The sequence below is a fragment of the Galeopterus variegatus genome, unplaced genomic scaffold (genome assembly GCF_000696425.1).
Source record: "Galeopterus variegatus unplaced genomic scaffold, G_variegatus-3.0.2 Scaffold3055, whole genome shotgun sequence".
In the NCBI taxonomy this organism is placed as follows: Eukaryota; Metazoa; Chordata; class Mammalia; order Dermoptera; family Cynocephalidae; genus Galeopterus; species Galeopterus variegatus.
This window is the reverse complement of record NW_007729166.1, coordinates 45,469-69,556: the sequence shown is the minus strand read 5'-3', so window position 1 is coordinate 69,556 and position 24,088 is coordinate 45,469. Positions and strand designations below refer to the sequence as shown.

General features: G+C 40.2%; 1 protein-coding gene across 2 annotated transcripts in view; it reads right to left on the bottom strand.

Moving 5' to 3' along the window:
* The window catches only part of EXTL3 (exostosin-like glycosyltransferase 3), a 65,029-nt gene that overhangs the window by 25,925 nt on the left and 15,016 nt on the right, over positions 1 to 24,088 (bottom strand). For both annotated transcript variants that reach the window (XM_008583825.1, XM_008583826.1), the window contains exons 2-3: positions 13,806 to 13,902; positions 9,521 to 12,147 (exon numbers count right to left, since the gene is read on the bottom strand). In XM_008583825.1, coding sequence (XP_008582047.1) covers positions 9,521 to 11,668 — 2,148 coding nt within the window. In that variant the 5' untranslated portion in view covers positions 11,669 to 12,147; positions 13,806 to 13,902. The remainder of the gene's footprint in view (positions 1 to 9,520; positions 12,148 to 13,805; positions 13,903 to 24,088) is intronic.

Genomic DNA, 24,088 nt, shown 5'->3' with positions numbered 1-24,088 from the left:
AGCAGTGAATCTGCACAGCTTAAAACCTACCAGTGAATACACAGCTTCAAATGAAGGAAAAAAACTGACAAATTCAACTCTTGAATATTCACTTATAGATGACCGATTTTGTGAGTTAATCTCCAGGTGAGTTATCTATGGCAAAATTAATAATCTAGGAACACAGCACCGTGTGATCCAAAGCCCAGCAGCATGGACATCACCTGGGACTGCTAGAAATGAAGAACTTCAGGCCCACCAAGAGCTGACTGAGTCAGAATCTTCATTTGAACAAGATCCTCAGGTGATTCCTATGCACATTAAATTTTGAGAAGCACTGGTAGAGGGAAAGAACATGGCTCTGGAGTCAATCAGGAAAGCTTGGGTTCAAATTCCAATTCTTCCTCTAACTAAACATGTGAACATAAGCACCCTCTCTCCTAAATCCAAACAGCACCACATTGTCCGCAAAAATTGAAGTTACATATCTGCTAAACTTAGCAATCCTATAAAAAACCTAATTCTGAATCTAAAAAACTAAAATGATAATTTGACACCTAGAACATAATTTGACACCTAAAACATATCCAAAATTATGTCTAATTTACAAATCGAATCAAATCAAGAGAAACTACTTTGTTCTGTAGAAGACTTAGGTGGAGTCATAAGCTGGAGGTCTATTTTTTTTTTTTTTTTTGGCTTTTTTCGTGTCCGGCAACGGATCACTACTTTGTTCTGTAGAAGACTTAGGTGGAGTCATAAGCTGGAGGTCTATTTTTTTTTTTTGGCTTTTTTCGTGTCCGGCAACGGATTGCAACCCTCACTGTCGCGCCCGTACCAGACCGGGACTGGCAACGGGATCGCAACCCTCGGTGTCGTGCCCACACCTCGCTCAGCCAGTGAGCGGGAACCGGTCTGTATGTGGGATCCAAACCCTCGGCGGGAGCACTGCCGCACTCCCAGGCGGCGCACTGTAGCAGAGCGCCAGCGGGCTGGCCCTGGAGGTCTTTCTATTATCAGATAAATGTGTTTTGGCCTAGATTTCACAACTAGGATTTCGAGTACATTTGTTAAAGTTCATTAGTTGAATATGAAGAGTCAAGAAGAGAACAACTACCGTGGATTCCAGGAACACAGTACACACGCCACCTCTGTTCATCCCCACACAGCCCATCTGGGCTGGATGGCAACAAACTGCTCAGGTATAGGAAACCAGATTCTAACAATCAGAATAAAATAAAAGTTCTTAAGGATCCACAGAAACACAACATCAAGTATGGCAGCTTGTTTGTGGTTAGCTAACAAACTGGTAAGTCTACTTTAAGAATTTAGCGTAGTGGTTTTCAACCAGGAATGGTTTTTCCTCCTAGGGGACATTTGGCAACGTCTGGAGACATTTTGGGGTGGTCACAACTGGGGGAAAGGAGGGTGAGCTACCTGCATTTATTGGGTAGGGTAGAGGCCAGGGATGTTGCTAAACCCTACGATGCACAGGGCAGCCCCCTACAACAAAGAACTGTCCAGCCCAAAATGTCGCTAGTGCTGCTGTTGAGAACGCTGATTTAGAGTCTATCTCCAGGAGACAGTAAAGCAAACTACTTCGAAGAATAACTATAGTTCATTATCTAAGGACAATCCCCTTCCCCCATAACCACGAAGATTTTTGTACCAACTTTGCAAATACAAACTAAAATTAAGAGTGAGGGAGATAATAGTTTTCCTCTAACAATTTTGTTTCAAAGCTATAGTGCTCACTTGCTAGACAAAAGCTCAGCAAACCAACTATCACCCATTCTAGCACCAAAATCAGAAGTACAAAAAGACTCAAACATTTCTAAATGCAGACACACAGATCCGCTGTGGAACACAGGAATCTGAGAAAAGGCAGATCAAACATAAAAGAAATGAGTCAACCAGAGGCAGTGTGTGATGTTTAGGAAAGATTCTCATTTTTTTGTTGTTCTTTGGTTTTGTTTTAAATTAGAATAATGCTCCCCTCCCCCAAACATTGGCCATTTCCTCACGTTATTACAGCACACTGCTGTTTGAGACTTGAGGATTACACTTCAGTGATGTGTGAACATGAAGACTGACTTTCAAACTACTGCATTAATTACTGGTATGACATTGACCAGAATGAATAGAGCATAGGGCCTGGCATATATCAACTAATGTTCTATAAATGAATGAATGAATAAATGAATAACTGAACGAGGAGGGAATAGGACATAATTTAGCCCTGCCATTCTATTTTCAGAATACGGAATAAAGATTTGAGAAGTTTATAGATCAAAACCACAAATAAACATTCAATATATTAAATAATACTAAAGAATAGTAACTAGAGAGAAATTAGGAAACTTCTCAGTATTTCGTGTCATTTTCTGTAGCAAAAAATCCACCAGTCTAAGCAATCGAGTCAGGAGCAATGCTCATTGTCTCTCATTTCCCTTGTTTCAAGTGCAGAGCTCCCTGATGCCGCAGCTCTGGTTCTGCTCACTCTCATTCATAAAGGCCTTGACCTTTTCTCTTCATACCTTTCTTCTCACACAATGGAACAGAACAGCAGTCATTGCCTACAACCCTGCCACCCACTAAATTCAGCTATTTTTATACACTTAAAATGTAATCTTTTTTCTCCTTAAGATTACATTTGGCCCAGACAGGCCCGACAATCTCTGGGCCCCAAAAGTACATACACAAGCACATACATCTCTGTAATGAATCCGTATCTGGGAATGAACCTTATGTCCAAGCCATTACAGAGGCAAAAAAGGTAAATGGCAACTAACTTCAGTCCTCTGTTACCCTTCCTCTAACTTGGAAAGGTAACCCATCATAGAGCTCAGGGATAGAGAAAATGAGGTGCAAGACAAGGCTCGTGGTCATGTGGACCTCACTTGTGAGTATTATGTAACAGAGCTTGAGGCAAGTGGGTGGAAAAGCCAAGAGAAAGAGAAGGGGCACCAACACTTCTGGTTACTCAAGGGACTCTTCTGCTCAATCAGCATCAAGTGGCGGGGGCAAAGAGCTGGGAAACACAAAGTAAGGCAAGCAGCAAGAAGGGAACAGTGAACTGGCTTTCCATTTATAACTTTAAACACTGGCCTAATGCAGTACAAAAAATAACATGTTTTAGCTGATAAGTCTGTTTTAAGTTATAAGAGAAAAAGTTGCCAATGACCCTATAAAACTGCAGGTAAACAGCATAGGTCAGAGGTGCAACATCAAATGAGAGAACGCACATAAAGCTCACACTCAGTGCCAAGCACACAGGAAGACTGAAGATCGTCAGCAATTATCCTAACATGAGATTAACACTACCTCTTCCTGCTTTGTCATACATTTTCATATATATTCCATATTTTATGCATATATTATATACGAGAGTACTTCAAAAATTAAAAATACAAGGGTACTTCGAAAAGTTCGTGGAAGGATTTGTATTATCTTTTAATGCCATTTTCCCATGAATTTTCTGAAGTACTCTTGTATTTTAATGTTTATATATTTTATATATCCTTATATAATATATAATCTATGTATTTAAAACTCTGCCTCCACTGGAAATTTAGACTTGGTAAAAAAAGAAAAAATATGCACTAAACTACAGTCAGAAGTCTTGAGACCTAGTTCTAATTTAGGTATTAATTAATCAAGTAACCTCAAGCAATATAATTCTTGCAGTCTCAGATTCCTTACTTTGAATTAGTAAAAAAAGATACATATAACTAAGATGGTAGACATTACCTACCTAAAGAATTGCTTTGCTGCAATTAGTACGTCTTTTGTGCAACATAACTTTTCAACAAATTCTCTAAACTTCTAGTTTTTGCTATTGATTTCTGATTTCTGGTAACTTTGTTTTATATAATTTTCCTTTGCAATCATATAGCCCATTCTCAAAAAGAAAGACAAAGCTATAGGTATAGCCACGAAGTTATTAAGTATAATATTGTTAAAGAAAAAAACAAACCACAAAGATATGCCAGTACCTAGTGAAGCCTACCAGAAAAAGCTAGACAAGTTTTTTCCTGTTAACTCCACCTAGGAATCACAAATTTAGGAAGGGATATTTTCTAAAGTACAGAGGGCACAGATAAGAAATAAAGCTTGTTAACTTTCTCAGGAGTAAGCTTTAGAACAACCTCTCATCTTGCCTGAGTTCTAGCAGGAAGTAAAGCCTTTTAACAGCCCAAGAGGTGGAGTCTCAAGCTGCAGAGCTCAAGAGCCAAGTGCGCACACCCAGGTAGCCCCCACCCACTGTTCCCTTCCCTAATAGACTACAGGGAAAACTACTAAAATAACTCCCCTTGTATAACATTTAAGTTCCTGAAACACAGAACTCTCCATGTTTAATTCGAAAATCAAGGACTGGGAAGGAGAGAAAAGGGCAGTGAACAGGAATCCCATATATCTAGTTTTCCTTTGGAAAAAATGGTGCATTCTGGCCTTACTACTACTACATACTTCTACAGAGACCTTAGAATCTACTAAGGACACGTGATAGGCTTATCTCTGAACTTACACCACCACCACTGTCCACCCCTTCCCTAGGCTACTGCAAATCTGTTTCCGCTCTTTTCCCCATAGTCCCACACAAATCACATGACTCCTCTGCTCAGCACCCTCCAATGGCATCCTAATGCATGTAAGATAAAACCCAGACTCCTACCACAGCCTGTACAGTCTTGCATGGGTGTCCCGCCTCGATCGATCGATCGCTCCACCCCAGATGTGCTGAGTACTGCTTCCCGAGCTTGCCATTCCTTGTACATTATTCCCCCAGAATTTACACAGCCCATTCTCTCACTTCATTCAAACTCTGTTCAAATGTTCTCTCCCTTCCAAGGCACCCTGTGTAAATGAGTTGTACCCTTTATGGAGAAGAGAATGAAAAATTAAGACCTGAGAATTGGCTGTCAGAAGACTGTCTTAGAAATGAGTGTGAAAGGGCTGGCCAGTCAGCTCACTTGGGAGAGCATGGTGCTGACAACACAAGGTCACAGGCTTGGATCCTTGTACCGCCATCCGCCAAATAAAGAAAGAAAGAAAGAAACGAGTGCATAAGCAGTGTAAAGATGTGCAATTTTCTGAGTGAGCTAGACCACACTGTCGATAAATGGAAGACATCCCTTCATAACAGCCCAAGTGTAAAAACTCCAGAAGCACAGATTTTGAGATTCTCATTTCCACAGAGTGCTCCAAAAGGCCACTGTACTTATGACTATTTCCCAGAATAAAGCAGAGTAAAGAAGATGTGTAAACTGGTCAGAATAAGGAGTAAATCAAACCAAAATTTTGGTGGGACTACTTGCAGGTTTCTGCTTCCAGGAGGGCTGAGTTAGCTCCTACCAGACTCAGTCCTCCTGCAGATGACAACCAGAAATTATGAGCAAAAAAGTCAAAAAAGCAGTTTCCTGAAGGTACAAGAAAGTAAACAAAAGAAGGCAAATTACGGAGGGGAACTGAAATTCAGAGGGTAGAAAATACTGATACAGGGAGAGTTACTATTGCTTTTACCCTGAGAGTGGGCCAGAGTTGGCATGATGAAGGACAGCTAAAACTCTCAAACAAAACCCACAATCTTTCTGGCCTGAAGAATAAAAGGAAAGAGTATGGGCCAACCACATCCCCTGGAGAGAAAGGAGGAAACTCCAGAAAGGAAAGAGTCAGAGAGCAGAAGCTCCAAGTTCTGTGTGTGAACTGCCTAGTCTCTGGCCCACCCCTAAACCTTGCATGCTTGGTGCAGTTTGTGAGCAGACTGGCAGAACAGAAAGAACTCAACTAACATTTGAGCTGCTGTTCAAGAGACTGTCACTCCAGTTTGAGTACGACCAAGTTAACTGCCTGCTAAGACAAAAACACCAACACTTTTCTGAATAAAAACCAAAGAAAGGGCCGGCCCGTGGCTCACTTGGGAGAGTGCGGTGCTGATAGCACCAAGGCCGCGGGTTCGGATCCCTATATAGGGATGGCTGGTTAGCTCACTTGGGAGAGTGCGGTGCTGATAGCACCAAGGCCGCGGGTTCGGATCCCTATATAGGGATGGCTGGTTAGCTCACTTGGGAGAGTGTGGTCCTGACAACACCAACTCAAGGGTTAAGATCCCCTTACCGATCATCTTTAAAAAAAAAAAAATCAAAGAAAACCATGCCAAGGCAAATCATAGTCAAACTGCTAACAATCATATTCAAAGAAATCTTGAAAGCAGCCAGAGAAAACCACACATTACATATAGTGTAACAAAAATTTGAATTTCCACTGACATATCATCAGAAACAATGGAGGCCTGGAAACAGTGGAACATCTTTAAGGTGCCATGAAAGTGGTGATCCCCAACCCAGCAGAGAGTTTTTCAAAAGACTAGACCTCAAATCCCTTGGCACAGTAATCCTATACACATTGCTTCCATTAGACACCTTTGTTGGGGCCGGCCCGGTGGCGCACTGCTATAGTGCGCCGCTTGGGAAGCGCGGTGGCGCTCCCGCCGAGGGTTCGGATCCCACATACAGACCGGTTCCCGCTCACTGGCTGAGCGAGGCGCAGGAGCAGCGCCGAGGGTTGCAGTCCCGTTGCCGGTCCGGTACGGGGGCGACACTGAGGGTTGCGATCCGTTGCCGGACACAGAAAAAGACAAAAAGGAAAAAAAAAAAAAAAAAGACACCTTTGTTTTCATGCTCCAGGAGCTAAAGTATCCAACTCAACTGTTTACAAAACAGGCAGGAAACAGGGAAGTCTAATACCATTGAGATGAGAGATCCAGAAAAACTGGCAGCACTTTGTCCACCTCTGCAAGTCCTGTCCTTGCCGAGCCACTATCCCCCAGGAGCTGAAATTCTTTACACACAGCATCTGGGACAAGAGTGTCCAAGGATGGTGGCAATAAAGACCACCCTCACTCTAGGCCAAATCCCTTTCTTATGATGTAAGTAATTACTGGAAAAAAATGAGAAACCTTTGTAAGTCCTATAAGACACCCCTAAGGCACCCCTAAGACAATCTTTCTCCACTTAGCCAGGGCTCAACAGAGTCCACAGTCCACAAATATCCAGCATTTATGCCTACTGCTTAGTTGGGAACCTGAGCATAAGAGTAGCACAAACTGTCCAGCATTTTCTGAGATGGCATGAAGGTCCCTGGATTGATTCATTTAGCCAATATGCTGATTTTAAATCATTTTCTCTAAAGGTTTAGAATGTGAGAGATTACCTGGGAACCACCTGCTGCTAATTTTATAAAAGTCTGTTAACCATAATGAAATGACTAGATTATTTCTGCAGCTAGGTAGAAAAACACTCTGAGGTGTGTGTCATAACAGTGCTATTTTCCTACGGGGAGAGAGCTGCCAGTCTCTCTCTAGCACTGAGACCTGAGGTCAGCAATTTCAGCTGCTACCCACAACACCCACCTCTCTTAAATAGAAAGCATAGTCAAAATATTTAGAGAATAGAGTGAAATTCTCTAGCTTGAAATTGTTTCTTCTTTTAAAAACACTAGAAAAAACTTGTATTCCTAATATGAGAAAGCTATTTGGAATGGCTCCCTATTTGGAAAGTTTCTGTCATTTTATGACTAGGTATTGTATTATCACAATGGGCTGCCCAGTAATCAAATAGGACTACTTATTTTACATCAGAGTTAAAAGAAAGGGGCCGGCCCCGTGGCGCACTTAGGAGAGTGCGGCACTGGGAGCGCAGCACCGCTCCGGCCGCAGGTTCGGATCCTATATAGGAATGGCCGGTGCGCTCAGTCACTGTTAACCAGGCTGGCACCAGTTTCTCTATATCCCTATCAAAATAAAAGAAAACAGGAAAATTGGAAAACAAAAGCTGCTTTATTATTCTACTATTTGAGCAGCATGTACTTTTCACAGAGCAAATGATTTTTTTTTTTTTTAATTTCAGTGACATTCATAAAGTTGTAATTGAGAAAGAAAAAGTGAAATTCATTTTGGACGAAGTCTATAAAAGAAATCCCCCCATTTACAAAGCTTTTCTTGAAACACAAGGTAAATTCCAGGATAAAAGTTTTTAGAAACCTACAGTCTTTGAATAGCCTCAGATTATAAATTCAATTAAATAATAAAACACCAGAAAAGATTAGTAGCAGTATTAAGAAAGAAAATTTAAAACAAAGATTGCTAGGACTCTGTACAGGAAGAAAGTAGTAACAGCCATGGAAGAAAGAGAAATTACATGGTGGACACAAGAAGCCTTTATCAGTGAAGTTAGTTAAAGCTGCCCATAATGTAAGCAGAGCATACATGTAGTACAGGTTTTCATGTCCTTTGATATTATGGGGTAAGAAAATATCAAATAATCTTTGAGCACCTTTCTAGAAAACTTAGTAGGATTATCTTAGATTTCTCTTTACCCTGAGGTCACAGAAGCTAATTAACTTATCAAAGATCACAAAATAGCTATTTAATTCCAGGTCTATATCACTCCAAAACTCATACTTTTTCTATCACATCACGCTGTGCTTAGAAAAAATTTCAAATTAATTATTTCCCCAATGAAATAATTCTTTTAAAAAGTCAACTAGCTTAAACATTCCTCTTCCAGACAAATCTCCCCTGAAAACTACTAATTTTCTTAGCAAGCTTCTAGCAATGTATGGCCCATTAGGCCTTCTGCCACCTTTGCTACCTTTTTCTGGGAAGTACCTATGCCGCAGAACAAGCAGTTTGCTTAGGACCTGCTCTAGGGACCAACATTTAAGAGGGATGGGTTGCCAACTCTCTTCCAGACTGCCAAGTTTAATTCAGCAGGCAGATAAACAAAGTCCTCAGAATTAAAGCCCTATCTCACATATTCGGCTATTATTTTTCTATAAAATACAGCACCTAACCTTGAGAAATAGAGTGAAGAATGAGAAAGAGCCTGCAAGATACTCTAGAAAAGAAGGTTTGGGATCTCCAACTCCCAAATATCAAATCCCAACTCCAGATTTCCAAAAGACTTCTATAATATCCTGGGAAATGACAGTCTTCTTCCTAAATCCTTTGGGAAGTGATTAAAACTGCAGTTTTTGCAATCAGACATACTGAAGCTCAGCTCCTCTGTTACTCACCACGCCCTCGGGCAAATTCATTAACCTCTCTAAGCCACGGTTCCCATAGATATAAAATGAAGAAACAGTGATAATAATATAAGTCATATAACGCTAATTATAATGCCTAGGTCCTAAGTGCTTTCTAATGTCAGCTTTCTAAAAAATGTTATCATCATCGTTCCTATTATGACATGGAAGAAGCCTTTGGGATAACTGAAGGGGTTGTGTAAACCTTCATGGGTGCAGCATCACTTTCAGTTTTGGAGGGTCTTGGCAGATTTAGGAAGTGAGCGGCAGTGGAAATAGCAAGACCTGAAAAAGCAGCAAGCAGAAATTTCAAGGGGAAAGGAACCTGCACGGGTCAAAAGAAAAAAGTATGTGCATATTCTTCTCTACTAAAAATCAGGATAGCTAAAGGAAACACAGAAAAGATCAAGAGTGAAATACTATTTCATGCAGTAAAACTGCACATTTTTTCTATTACCATGATGGGGACGCCAATGTCAGGCCACAGAAGGTCCTCTGAGGGTAGTTTGGGAGAATTCCACACCACCACTACCTTGTTCAGGTAAGGGAGGCCATTCAGTCTCTCTAAAGAGTTCATAAGCACTTCCTCCCGCTCGTAAGTCAACATCACTACTGTGAACTGCTCTCGGGGAACGTTGCCTCCAAGTGCTGCCTGAAACTCCTTGCCAGAACCCCCAGCTCCACCACCAATAGGCCGAAATCCAGTCCCTGAACCCAAGAATTTGGCCTCTGAGGGCAACACAGGGTCAAAGGGGGTGTGGGGGAAAAGATGGAAAGGCCCTGGAGCTGAGTTCCAGCTGCGGTAAAAGTCAGTGACAGTCAAAGTAAAGTTGCGGAGGTATTTGGGTGAGGCATAGGGTGGCTCTGTTTCCACTGGCCCCAGGTCCAGGTCCCCATTGTCAGCCATGTTGGGGTCAGTTCCGGCTGCCTTGCCTGAACGATGGGGGATCTCAGCTGCTGCCTCTTCCTGGATGGGAGCAGCTGGGATCTGAATGCGAGTCCGAATCATAGCCAGCACGGTATTAAAAATACTGTCAGCAGTGGAGAAGTAAGTCTCCCAGAGAAAGCGGCCTTGCCGCCTCATAGCCAGTAGATCACTATCAGAGAGACTTCGTAACAGGAAGTGAACCTCGGTAACACGTGGCTTGGGCACCACCAGGGCCGCCTCACTCCACTGCAGCATGTCCTGATACGGAAGCTGTACTTGCTCCCCCAGCACAACTGGGACAGCACCGACTTCCAGGGCTTCAAAAAGCCGTGTTGCACACCCAGATGAGACAATCAGATGAGGGTCCCCAGGAGTGATAATGAGGGCAAAGGTGGAAAGCTTCAGTAATTCTAAGCGGTCCTCCCGTTCTCCACACAATGCCCACTCAGTAGGCAGACTGGGCTTAGGCTGGTTTTTGCAGGTAAATTCCACCAAGACCTGATCTAGCTTGCTGTCCTGTACAGCCTTTAGGGTGGCAATAATCCGATCGTCATAGTCGGCTGGAGGGTCACCCTCCATCTCTTCTTCAAAGGAGCGGGCCTCCTGAAGACTGGACCTCAGGGATTCAATCTTCTCACCCTGGAAGGTGAAGAGGTATTTCCGCTTAACTGGCACCTGCGGTGGGATTTCCATGAAGTTGGGTTCGGACATGGCATGGACTAGTGGTGATACTACCAAGTCAAAGCCGGGTCTGTACTGGGCAGCATAGAAAGTGGACTGAGCCACCATGGCTCGGCCTGTACTGACATTGTAGAGTAAATTCTGTGTGTCTGACTTACGTGACAGATTGATGATGACATGGTTGTGTCCATCTGTCCGCCAGTGCGGCAGGGAATACAACTGCTTCTCCAGGTCAGCAGGCTGCAACACTGCTGGCTCCTGCATTTCTCCCACTAATACCACATACAGGCAGGCAATGTCTGCATTCTCTGTAACATAAACGCTGGATCGTGCTGTAGCCTGAAAAGCCTGCTTGACCAAGGGTTCCAGGTAGCTACCAAAGGCAAACTGATCACTGTCATAAACATAGACTGGAAAGCCAGAGGTGAGTGGGCAACGAGAATAATCAAAACAGTTGTGTAGCCGGCAACCCCGAATGACCTTTGGGGGAGGGAGGCCAGCATCGTCCTTCTCTGGGAGCAACCGGATGGGCAGAGAAAGCTTGGGCTGATTCTGGGCCATCAGCTCTTTGTAAGAATGCTCAGTCTGGCTAATGACATTCTTGAGCTGAAGCAGGTCCTGCTTGGCATTCTCAATACTCTTCTTACAGGCTTCAATCTTCAGATTCAGCTTGGCGATTTCACTGTTCAGCTCTTGTCGCTTGGCTTCCAGCTGTAAAAGCTCTTCACTTACAGACTCGCGAATGCGGCACAGATCCAGCACATGCTTTACCTCACATAGCTCATTACCAGCCCGGGGGCCAAAAATCCGCTTGCCTGCCTCATCAGCCTCATCCAGAGTGGTGAGATAGTAGTGAGCAATGAGAGGGAAGAAAACCAGGATGATGAAGAGCGTAAAGCTGAGCCATGTGAGGCGGACACGGCTGGACCACCTTAACATACAGGTCTGGCCTCCGTTCCCCACGCCCCCATTGCGCAACATGGTATAGCCCGTCATAAACTCCTCTGTGGCTCCTGCCCCTCTGATCACGTTGGGTCACTCGCCATAACCATGAGTTTCTATTCGACAAAACCCAATCTCCTTTTCATTCACAGGCTTCCGTAAGCATCAGCATGCTCCCTGAGCAAGGCACCAGATAAAACGGAAATTTCATTTTCCTCAGCTGCAGGTAAACTGGTCTCTGACCCTATTCCAACAGACCTTAAGTTCTGGTTGGCCAGAGAACAGGCCCTTAATCTTTATCCAATAGTAAAAGGTACCACACTGCTGCTGAGATGAAAGGGAGGAGGGCCCTGATGACGAAACCCAGGAAAAACAAGCTGCAATCAGACAAGCTTTTTCAACGGCCATAACTCTTGTTCCTGGGTTCTGCTGACCAACAAGTATGCATAGTTTCTTTTCACAGGTATAGAGTTAGCTGATCAGAAGAGAAATAAATGCCAGCCTCTTATCAATGTCACTGCCAACGATGAGGCCTGCAAAAGAAAGAGAACCACGTCAGTCCTGAAGAGATTATGCTCAACAACCCACTCTACAGTACATTTCTAGAAAATGCTTAAATCTTATAAGATCAAACAATGGTTGGAATATTGGTGTGTGCTTCAAAGAACATTAATCCAACATAGAGATTGTGTGTGGCATGGGTATTTTACTTGTGGTTAAGAAGAAATGAATATTCAAATCCCTGTACCGACCAACTGGCAAAAAAAAAAAAAGAATTGGGTAAGTGCCCCAAACAGCTTCAGCTTACCTCCCCTCCTGCACATACCCACCCTCTTGCTAGTTAACTGGATCTACAGCAGCACTAGAGCCCTATCAAATGACAATCAACTAAATTTAACAGAAGGCAAAGATTTCTGCAATAACAGTTTGTTATTCTAGACCAGGGCATCATCTTTAAATGAGGAGAAACATCTTCTTACCCAACCTTGCTAACTATGTTCACTCCTAACATAAAGTCTTCTTTTGAACTGCTTAACAAAAAGAGACTCTGAGCAGCTCTACTTGTTAAATTTAGAGCTGAGAAGAGTTGAAGAAAACTTTTTTGATCTTTACCCAGTAGTAGATGCAATAATCCAAGAGACAAAATGTATTTCCCAGTTTGTCTCATTTATCTTCCATTAGTAGCCATCATGTGTTCCTTCTTAAGATATAAATAGCAACCTGGTCTTTTAGAAAAAATACTACACTTAGAAATGAGAGGCATTGTTTCTCATCCTTTGGAGACAGATCTGCTATTAGACCTGATATCTCAGTTTCCTAATCTTCTAAAATGGAGATACATGCATGGAGATAATATATTGTGTTGCTAAGAGAAAAAAGCTCACACACACACACACAAAAAAAAAAAAAAGAAAAGAAAGAAAAGCAAGCACAGAGGACATCAGAGTGCCTTAGGCTAACCAAACTTGAAACCAGATTCCCAGTCCCATTCTCCTTCCAAACTTTCCTATCACAAGCTATGGAAGCTTTCCACTTGCTCTCCCCTCAAACTCAGCATATCTACAAGTAATACATAATATTCTGTGCCAGAAAATATTCCTAATTCCTTTAAATCATTTATTCCAAAAATATATTCACCATACCCTAAACATGTCTAAGACATGCTAAGTATAACTGTGGGAGAATCTAGACTGTATAATAATCCTTGACCTCATAGAACTTCCTTTAGCCTGAAAGATATAAACAGCAAGGGTACCACTACAACTGGTATAAAATAAGCAGAGGCCAATCACTCTCTCTACCTTCTACCTTTGTTAAAGATGTTTAACTATTAAAGGTTTGATAGAGTCTTCTGTCCTTTAAAAAAAAAAAGGTGAAGACAATGTTATTGAAAAGTTTAAGTAGAGCAAGTGATAAGGACAACAAAAACAAAAAATATATATCTATCATGGAGAAGACTAAATTTGGATAGTCTAATCTTGGGTAGTTAGCAGCTGATCAAATACCCCCGAGAAAGTAGGCCAGTATTTCTAAAGCATGTGCATTGTCCTTTTGATTCAACTGTTTAGTTCCCTTTTTGCTTTCAAAAGAATATTCTCTGTACATACGATCAAATATAACAAAGAAAGAATGGAATGGAGGAAAAAAAGAAGGCATAACAAGGCAGTCCAGCTGACTCATTCCTTCTTACCATATGTTTCAGGATCCTTTCTTTCTCTGACTTACGTAGTGTAACACTTCAGTATTATGATCTCCTGAAATAGTGAACGTCAGGGCTTGTTGTTCTCCTGGTTTAAAAGAAAATAGAAAAGTGACACGCTATTAGAAAAACACTCAGTACTGAAGGTCCTGATAAAGAATTTATTTACCATCCCTATGAAAAGGCTTCCTTTATGTATATAAGGTAACCAAAGAATTCACGGTCCAAACAGAGACACTAGGAAGTGAAAAGCAGTGCACTTAGGTGCTCTAAGAGGGAATAAAACACACTAAAATGTGAAGTCCTTACCTTGTAGAAGTATATCCTGAGCTATTTATAGATAAAATTATATACCTGGAATTTGCTTCAAAACAAACAGAATGAGGGTGGTGAGTGTTTGGAGGTATAGATAAAAGATCAGCCCTGAGCTGATGGCTGCTCATCAATAATGACCTGTACACATGGGGGTTTATTACATTATCCTCTTTGCTTCTATCTATGTTTGAAATTTTCCATACCAAAATTGCAAAAAAATATTACATACACAGTCTAAACAAAAGGTTTTTATTTATTTTATTTTTTATTTTTTGCGGATGGCCAGTAACAAAAGGTTTGTAAAGTCATTTGGAGACTGACTAAGACTAATATTTCTAGTGCTATCAACATACAGAAGCAGAGCTGGGAGGAGAAACAAATTCTCTAATGGAAACCAATAATTCAACAGTGATTCAAAAGAATTTATCCCTGTAAGTTCCATCTCTTTTACTAGAATGAGGCAAAAGTGTCATCAATGTTCAGAAGCATGAATCTTCCTTCCTAAACAATTAATTACATTATTTCAAGCACAAAGGAAAAAGAAAACCTTCAGGATCTCTTCTGTCATCCTCTGGAAAATGACAATGAAGATATTAAAATCTAGAAAAATGAGGGTACATCAAAAAGTTCATGGAAAAATAGAATTGAAAGATAATACGAATCTTTCCATGAACTTTTTGAAGTACCCTTGTAAATGTCACTGAAACATGATAACAAACAATCTCTAGAGACTTTTCATCCAAACACAATGTACATGTTTTGTTAATTCTCAGTCACCTGCCACAGCATTTAGTGCCTGCCTTGTCAGTCTGCCTGCTACAATGTGTTCTGTGTATAGCAATCAGAAACAGCTTCTTAAAACATGAATTGGACCTGTTCTCTCCCCTCCTCCAAGTGTCCAGTGGCTTCCCACAGCACTGCCAGGCCCTTCCTAACTAGCCCTGACACGTCAACCCACCTGACTCACTCATTGGCCATCACCATACCTGTGCACTTGACTCCAGCTACACTAGCCTCCTTTCACCGCCTCAGCCACGCCCCTCTCTTCACTGTCTCAGGGTCTTTACACTTGAGGCTCTGTCTGAAATGTTCTTCCCCAGCCTTTTCTCTGCTTGGCCCTTTCTCACCCTTCAGGCTTTAATTTTCTTGACATTTCCATTTCAAGCAGCCTTTCTCACCCCTGGACACTTTCTGGCATTGACCTATTAATTTTCTCTGTAGTATCTTTTCCTTTATTTATTATCCACCTTCCCACTAAACACTAATCTTCGAGGGCCGGAATCTTGTCTGCTTGGATCACTGCTGTATCACCAGCACCCAGCAGAGTCTGGCACTCTGAATGCTCTGTAAGTATTTGTTTAATAAGTGTATCATGTCATTGATCACTTCCTCATCCTACAAACCCTCAGTTCTTCCACTGATTCCCATGAAACTGGACTTTTTGGTGTTCCACCTATTTCCCTGACTCATTCTCCCTTTCTGCTTTGTAGGCACCCAGTCTTCCTCCAACCTCATACTGAAAGCGTTCCCCAAGGCTCTCAACAATCTGTTAACGAATCCATCCACTTAAGGCTTCACCCATCACCTATAATCAGATCACCCGACAGCCATGACTCCAATCCTAGCCTTTCTGCTTTGCACTAGTAGTCCAGTGTTCCCAGCTGCCTAAAGCACACCTCTCCTAGGATATATTATGGGCACTTCATGCTTCCAAATACTTCTACTTTCCAATAACTTTTAGCTCTGCCCGGGGCAGTACATTCTTCCAGTCTTACAAGCTAAAAACAATGTGATATACAGGAAAGAGGACAGACCTCAGAACTATCAAGACCTGGGTCAAATTCCAGCTTCGTTAGCTGTTAGATGGTCACTTAACCATTCTAAAATACAGTTTTTTCACCAGTCGAAAGATAACAACGCTCATGTTCAAGAGTGTTATACAAATTAGAGACAGTAAATTTTAAAATATACTGCTCAATTATCTGGCTTAAAGTAGGCTATTTATTAGTATAATCCTTGAAGTTATTTTTATTCTTATTTTTAATTTTTTTGGTGCTGGCTGGGATGAGGACCCAAACCCTACACCTTGGTGTTATAACACCACACTCTAAACAACTGAGCTAACCAGCCAGCCCCTTGGAGTTATTTTTAATTCCTCTAACAACTTACATCCACATCTGATCTCCTACCAAACCTTATCAACTTTTTTTTGGTAATAATAATCATTATGGTAACAATGTATTTGTAATAAGAATTTCTAATAATTTTTACATTTATCCCATCCTTTTATTCTACTGCTGTCGCCCTAGTCCTGACCCATAACAGACCATAGTGCCTAACCCCAAATTCCCCATCAACTGATCCTGTGTATTAATCCAATCCAATAGTGCTTCAGCTTGAAAATTTTCAATTTAAAATTTTCAATTCAAATGTCTTTGAATTCACTGATTCACTCTTCTGCTATATCCAGTCTTGTGTTAATTCCAATAAATTCTTAATTTTGGGTATTGCATTTTTCAGGTCTACATGTTGTCCATTAGGCCCCTTTTTAGAGATTCCATTTCAAAACTGAAATTCCCCATTTTTTCATTTTTCCCTAATTTCTTTAGCATATTTATAAGAATTTATTATCTAATTCTATTATCTGGGGCACCTGTAGATTTGATTCTATTGACTACTTTCTTCTCTAGTTTATGGGTCATATTTTCCTACTTCTTTGTAACCTTATAATTTTTAATTGTATGCTGGTTATTAAAAAGTACTTAAAAGAACCATAAAGCTGGAGTAAATATAATCTTCCCAAGAGAGGGTATAACTTTCTCTGTCACACAGAGCAAACATAATTATGTAAAGACCCTCCTTATCCCTATAAATACTTTTTGCCTTACAGTTTACTTATGGTTGATAATATCAGTCACTCTTCTGCTTTAAAAAAATATTGTGGTAAAATATATATAACATAAAACTCACCATTTTAACTATTTTTAAGTGTATGACTTAGTGGCATTAATTACCTTCACAATGTTGGGCAACTATCATCACCATTTCCAAAACTTTATCATCACCCCAAACAGAAACTCTACAACCATTAACTTTTCATTCTCCCCTTCCCCCATCCTCTGATAACCTTGTTTACTTTCTGTCTCTATGAATTTTCCAATTCTAGATACTTCGTATAAGTGGACTCATATATGTCCTTTCATGTCTGGCTTTTTTCACGTAGTACAATATATTCAAGGTTTATCCATGCTGATGCATGTATCAGAACTAGATTCATTCTCATGGCTGAATAACATTCCATTGCAGATATACGATGTTTATATATATATATATATATAAAAACACCGTTTTATCTATCTGTTCATGGGTTGATGGACACTTGTGCCATTTCTACCTCTCTCAGCCTACTTGCCTGGCTTAACTTTTCCATTCTTTTTCCAGAAATTTTACATGTCCTTGTATTTTAGGCACTTCTTATAAACATATGAGAACAAGATCTTGTTTTTTTAAATACAACTCCAGTCTGACAATCCTTGTTTTTTAACTAGTGTTTGATCCACTTAAGCTTATTGTGATACAGTAATATTTACTTCTCACAATCTTATTTTGCGCTATTTACCATTTTTTCCTATGCTCCCTGCCCCTTTCCTGACTTCTGTTTAGTTGATCAAGTTTTTATTCCTTCTTTCCAAACCCTCTACCAGTCTGAAAGTTGTATATTCAATTTGTTTTCTTTAGTAGTTACCCTTAAAATGTAACATGCATTCTTGACTTAACAAAATCGAAAGATTAACAGTATTTATATTTCTTTTCTCCTCCCAACCAATAAAAGATTCTTAGAACACTATCTATGATGACCATCTCTTGACTGCATGTAATTACTAATACTTTAGCTCCACCCTATTTTTACGCTCCCGATATTATTTTCTCAATAATTCTTCAATAAGAATTCATGCTTGTTTAGATTCACTCACATATTTACCAATTTCCTTGCTCAGCATTCTATTCCTTTTTGAATTTCATTCCTTCCTTCTGGTTATTTCCTTTGTCCTGAAGTAGTTCTTTCAGCGAAATTCTGTTGGTGGTAAACTATTTCTATGTGAAAACATTTTATTTCATCCTAATTCTTGAATGATGATCTAGAGAGCTGGATATACAATGCTAGATTAACAATCCTTTCCACCAGCACTTTGAAGAAATCTCTGGATTTCATCATTGCTGTTGAGAAGTGAGATGTCAGTCTAAGTGTTGAACCTTATGCATAAACTAATTTTTCATTCTGGTTGTTTTTAAGATCTTTCTGTCTTTGGAAAGGTTCTGCAGTTTCAATATAAAGTGTCTACGTGTGGAATTTTGGTTTTCTGTTTGTTTTTGGCTCAGGACTCTTTGAACTTTCTTTTTTTTTTTTGTCTTTTGTCTTTTTCCGTGTCCGGCAACGGATCGCAACCCTCAGTGTTGCCCCCATACCGGACCGGGGACCGGCAACGGGATTGCAACCCTCGGTGTTGCTCCCGCACCTCGCTCAGCCAGTGAGCGGGAACCGGTCTGTATGTGGGATCCAAACCCTCGGGCGGGAGCGCCGCCGCGCTTCCCAAGCGGCGCACTATCCAGTGCGCCACCGGGCCGGCCCTCTTTGAACTTTCTGAATCTTAGGATTCATATCGTTCATTACTCTAGAAAATTCTCATTATTTCTTTGAATATTGTCTGTTCCTCTTTTTTTTTTTTTGCAGCTGGCCAGTTCAGGGATCCAAACCCTTGACCTTGGTGTTATAATACCCATCCTTAAGCAACTGAGCTAACCAGCCAGCTATTATCTCCTTCTTGAACTCCCATTAGATGACTAGATGTATATCAGACCTCCTCATCTCACTCTCCATGTCCTATAACCTTTAAGCTGCAGGTGACTTACAGTCTTATGTAGCACACTTTAGTTTGTCTTTTTAAAAAAAACAAAACAATGCTTTAAAATGTAAAAAACATTCTTACCTTGCAGACAGTAAAAAAGCAAGCCATAACCCAGCCCATAGGCCAACACCTAATCTAGTTCATTAATTCTCTCTTCTGTGTTCAAGCTGCTATTTTATCCTACCCACTGGGTTTTAATTTTGATGACTATTTTACATTTCCAGAAGTTTTACTGGCTCTTTTTTTTCCAATTTTTCTTTAGTTGTATGATGGCACCTTATTCTTCTCTGTGCTTTCTACTTCTTCTCTTCATGGATTTAGTTTGTTCTATCTGTTGATTCTTGCTCATAGAAAACTGGTCAACTGTTTCGTCTCATGCTTTGTAATTCTGTATTGAGTTCATCTTGGGTGGTGCTTTATTTCTGGGAAATCTATGTGGTCTGGGTTCAGGATATATCCTTCTAGAATAGTTTATTTTTGACAGATAACCTCTGTCATATTATCAGCCTTAAACCACTTTTCATGTCAATTTCTCAATCTAGAGATTCCCCAGACCACACAAGTATTGTAAAACTGAACACAAAACCCACATGAAGGGAAACCCATGCCATGAGTTCCCAGTCCCTTCCCCCACCAATCCAGGGTCCATGCTCAGAGAGGCATCTCTGTGTGCTCATGGGCAGATTTTTTGTAGTCTGCCTATCTTTTACTGAATGTTCAGCCCATAGAAGACACATACTCTTATTTGGTATCTTATTCTAATACTCATAGAGTCAAGGCTTTTTTCTCCTATCTCTGCAGAAATTAAACCACAAGTTACTAAAACTGGCAAACACCTTTAAGGGACTGCAGTACCAGAATGCTCACCAGATGCTTTTATTTTCAATCCCTAAACTCCCCCACTTTTTTGTCTTAATGAGGATTTATCTTTCTTGAAAACGCAATATGCATTTTGTAGTAGGGGTTTTTACATTTATCTAGCCTACTATTTTGCCAAAACCAGAGACCTCCTCCAGCCTTTTTTCTATGCATGTAAAAAAGTGCTTACAAAAATGGGACATATGTTCTTTTTTGTAACTGATTTTTTCTCTTATATCAAGAACAGTTTAAGCCCAACATCATTAGACATTCTGCCACATAATCATTAATAGCTGATATCATCCCACAATACAAAAAGACCACAATTTATTTAACCAATCCTCTTTGTTAGACATTTAAATTGTTTTCAGTTTTTCATTATTATAATCAATGCTATAATAAATATTCCTGCAGCTATCTTTGCATACATCCATAGAATTTTTTAACATGAAATTGCTGGGTTAGAGTTAGAGTAGCTTACCATTTCTTAAATTACTGAAAGATGATTATCTACCCTCCTAGCAGCAATACAGAGAACATACATTTACCAACAGCTTGCCAATAATGGTGTGACAGAGATTGTTATTACTCACCAAGTATCTGTCCCCCTACATTTCACATCCTGCCTTAAAGTTTGGTTGGAGCCATAAGACTAGTTCTTGCCCAAGGGAATGTGGGTAGAAGCAAGGTGTCACTCACAGCAAAAAGGAGTTAAGGACAAGTATGGGTTCTCTCCTCCTTCCCCACCTGAGAGACTGAAAGCAAAAAACTTCAGAATTATGAATTGCCAAGTTAGAAGCAGCCCACACCCCTGTCACCACTGGAGGAGTGCCACTGAGGACAGCCACCTGACCAACATCAGTGAGTGAGAAGTAAATTCTGCTACTTTAAGACATAGATTTCAGCTAACTGGCCAGCCCAAGTCTTACCTCTTTCATAATGTTTTCTCCAACTACAGTGGACTTCTCAATCTCTAAACTCCTACTGTACTCAATTAACATCACAGGATTCAGAATGTTACCTACTGTTCCTGAGTTTCATTTAAGTAATTTATTTCTCTTCAGCTGGATTAAAAACTCCTTATAGAAACAATTTTCCTCACCACTTTTGAAATCCCCCTACAAAATACCACATAGTACCAGGTCAATGCTCAAAAAATAATGACACTGATTGAAGCCTTAGTTTACATTTTCATCCCTAATCAAGTTTGAAATCTGGAGCCTATATGGTCTTGATTCAAGGCAAATAATACACTGTAAAACAGAATTTTAGAGCTAGGAGGAGGCTTGAAGGCCATCTGCACTTGCAGCTAGACTACCTGGCTCAGGACTCAGCTGAGCCTTGAGAATTTAGGAATGTTACATAATCTCTCTGAGCCTATTTCTCTCTTTGTAAAGTTGAAAATCCCTACCTACTGCCAGACTTGTTATGGAGATTAAATAAGATTAGAGAGAAAAAAAATTTGCAGGATATAACTAAAGCAGTGTTAAGAAAAAAATTCATGCATGAAATGTTTACATTAGGAAAGAGGAAAAATCTTAAATCCATAAGCTAAGCTCCTACTTCAGGAACCTAAAAATCAAACAATATAAACCTAAAACAAAAGGAAAGAATAAAAAGCAGAAATCAATGAAATTGAAAACAGAAAAACAAAAGAGATAAATCAATGAAACAAACAGGTTTGTCAAAAGTTTGACAAACCTACAAGACTGATAAAAAAGACAAAATACACAAATTACCAAATATCAAGAATGAAACAGGGGATATGACTACAGTTTCTATGGGCATCAAAAAGATAGTAAGGGAAGACTACAGGCAACTCTACACAATTGAAATGGACCAATTCCTAGAAAAACACAAACTATCACAATTCACCCAATATGAAACAGATCATCTACAACAGTCTTATAACTATTAAATAAATTGATTTCATCATTTTAAAAACTCCCACAAAGGAGATCTCCAGCCCCAGATGGTTTCACTGGAGAATTCTAGAAACATTTTAAGAAAAATAAACACCTACACAATCTCTTTCATAGGAAGAAACACTCCCCAAATCATTTTATAAACCTAGCACAACCCTGATACCAAAACCAGACAAAAACAGTACCAAAAAAAAAAAAAAAATCTACAGACAAATATCTGTCATGAATATAGGCACAAAAATACTTAATAAAACACTAGGGAATAGAACTCAGCAATATATAAAAAAAAGTTCTATTATACTGCATTTAAGTAGGGAAGCGTTATTTTCATATAGTTAATCTTAGGCTGGCCAGTTAGCTCAGCTGGTTAGAGCACGTTGTTATAACACCAAGGTCAAGGGTTCAGATCTCCATATTGGCCAACCACCAAAAAATATATATACAGTTAATCTTATCCAGAGCATAAAAACTCTCTCCATTTATTCATATCTTCCTCTATTTCTCCTATGAAAGTATTCTGTCATTCTCAACCACTCTCCATGTCTCATATTAGGTTAATTTGTGAGTATTTTATATTTTTCAATCATCTACTCTCCTGGTTCTTCACCCCACCTGTACTTTCTCTGCCTCCTTAAATGCAGTTGTTCCCACAGGTTTGTCCTTGGCCCGATTCTCTGTCTTCACTTCCTAAAGCCTGCCAATTAGCTTTATTTAACCCTCCAAACTGACAGCTCTCAAATCTACCTTTCCCATATTCACCTCCCTCCTGATGTCCCTTTTCCGAGAGTGAGTACCACAGACATCTACACTTTCATGTTCCAGTGGCAGCAAGAGCACATCCTCTGTGACTATAAGGCTATGGCAGCATCATCTTCCAGCAAAGAAAAAACCTAAAATAGCTATACACAGAGATTATCACTCAGATCATGGCCGATATCCTACTTTTTATTCTCTCCCTAATCAAAAATTTTGCTGATAAATGGTAAGAATTCTTGATCTGCTAGCTGCTCACTTGAGGGCTGAAACAAGCTGTGTTCCCAGAAAGCTAAAATGGTAAACAACTCAATTCAAAAGTCTGAGAGCTGGGCAGAGAAGTCAAGGCTTACAGTTCCAGCTCAGAACTCCGTACATACCTGTGCACCCCTTCATCTTCTCACCCCTCCACCTTAAAACATCAATGCCCCATGTTACCCTTTCCTTTGTGGCTGCCTGCTAACAGTCCTTATCACAACAGGAAACTTTCATTATCAATAGGAACATTATCTGGGTGCTATCAGGACCTTGCTTTCAAGAGTACTTAATACAACAATCATCCTGGAACTTTTCTTCTTTTAAAACTAAAACACTCTGATATTGAAACGTACTGGGATAACACATGGTAATTCTACTTCAGAACCTAAAGCCAACACTATATTCATATTTAAAGTATTTATCTGCTAAACAAGACAAGAAAATATACTCAGAGTAAAATATTTTTGCAAGTGTATCTATGTATCTATGCATTTAGTACTATTTTCTCTTTTTCATTTAAGTCAAAATCGGCCCATTCATCTGGCAGAATTCCATTACAACCCAGGTGCAGGTTCTGCAGAACTGTTCGCACACTGCTGTTACTACCACTGCCACAAGCCCTTCAAATCAGGTAAAGATAGTTCTGCATGGGAAACCATTTCAGTAAGGTTGCTGAAAGCAGTATTTCAGAGGTTTTGTTTTGTTTTCAAATACTAACAACCCAAAAGAACCTCATTTCCTGACTTCCTACTAAGTACATGCATGACAAACAGCTGTCAAGGCTAGGTAGTACCTAGTTCATGAAATCAGGAAGCATGTTAATAGGCACTATAGCAAATTTCCCAATACTTTCACTGTTGTTAAAATTCTGATTTCTCTCTTCCATTGTTTTAAAGAATAAAAGGCACTTCCCAGAGAAGCTAACTGTAGATAAAGAATGACTTGTAAGAGCTGTATGCAGACAATTTACAAGTTACAGGAGTTCAAGCCCACATGTTTTCCACAATACAAGACGATCACAGTAGTTTCTTACTGGATAAACCTTAACCTGGGTGTAAAATGAGGAAAAAAGAACATGATTAGCAATTAAAAACCAAAATCGGGCCGAGCCCGTGGCGCACTCAGGAGAGTGCGGCGCTGGGAGCGCACCAGCGCTCCCGTGGTTCGGATCCTATATAGGGATGACCGCTGCGCTCACAGCGCTCACTGGCTGAGCGCGGTGCGGCCGGTCTCAAAAAGGACAAAAAAAAAAAAAAAA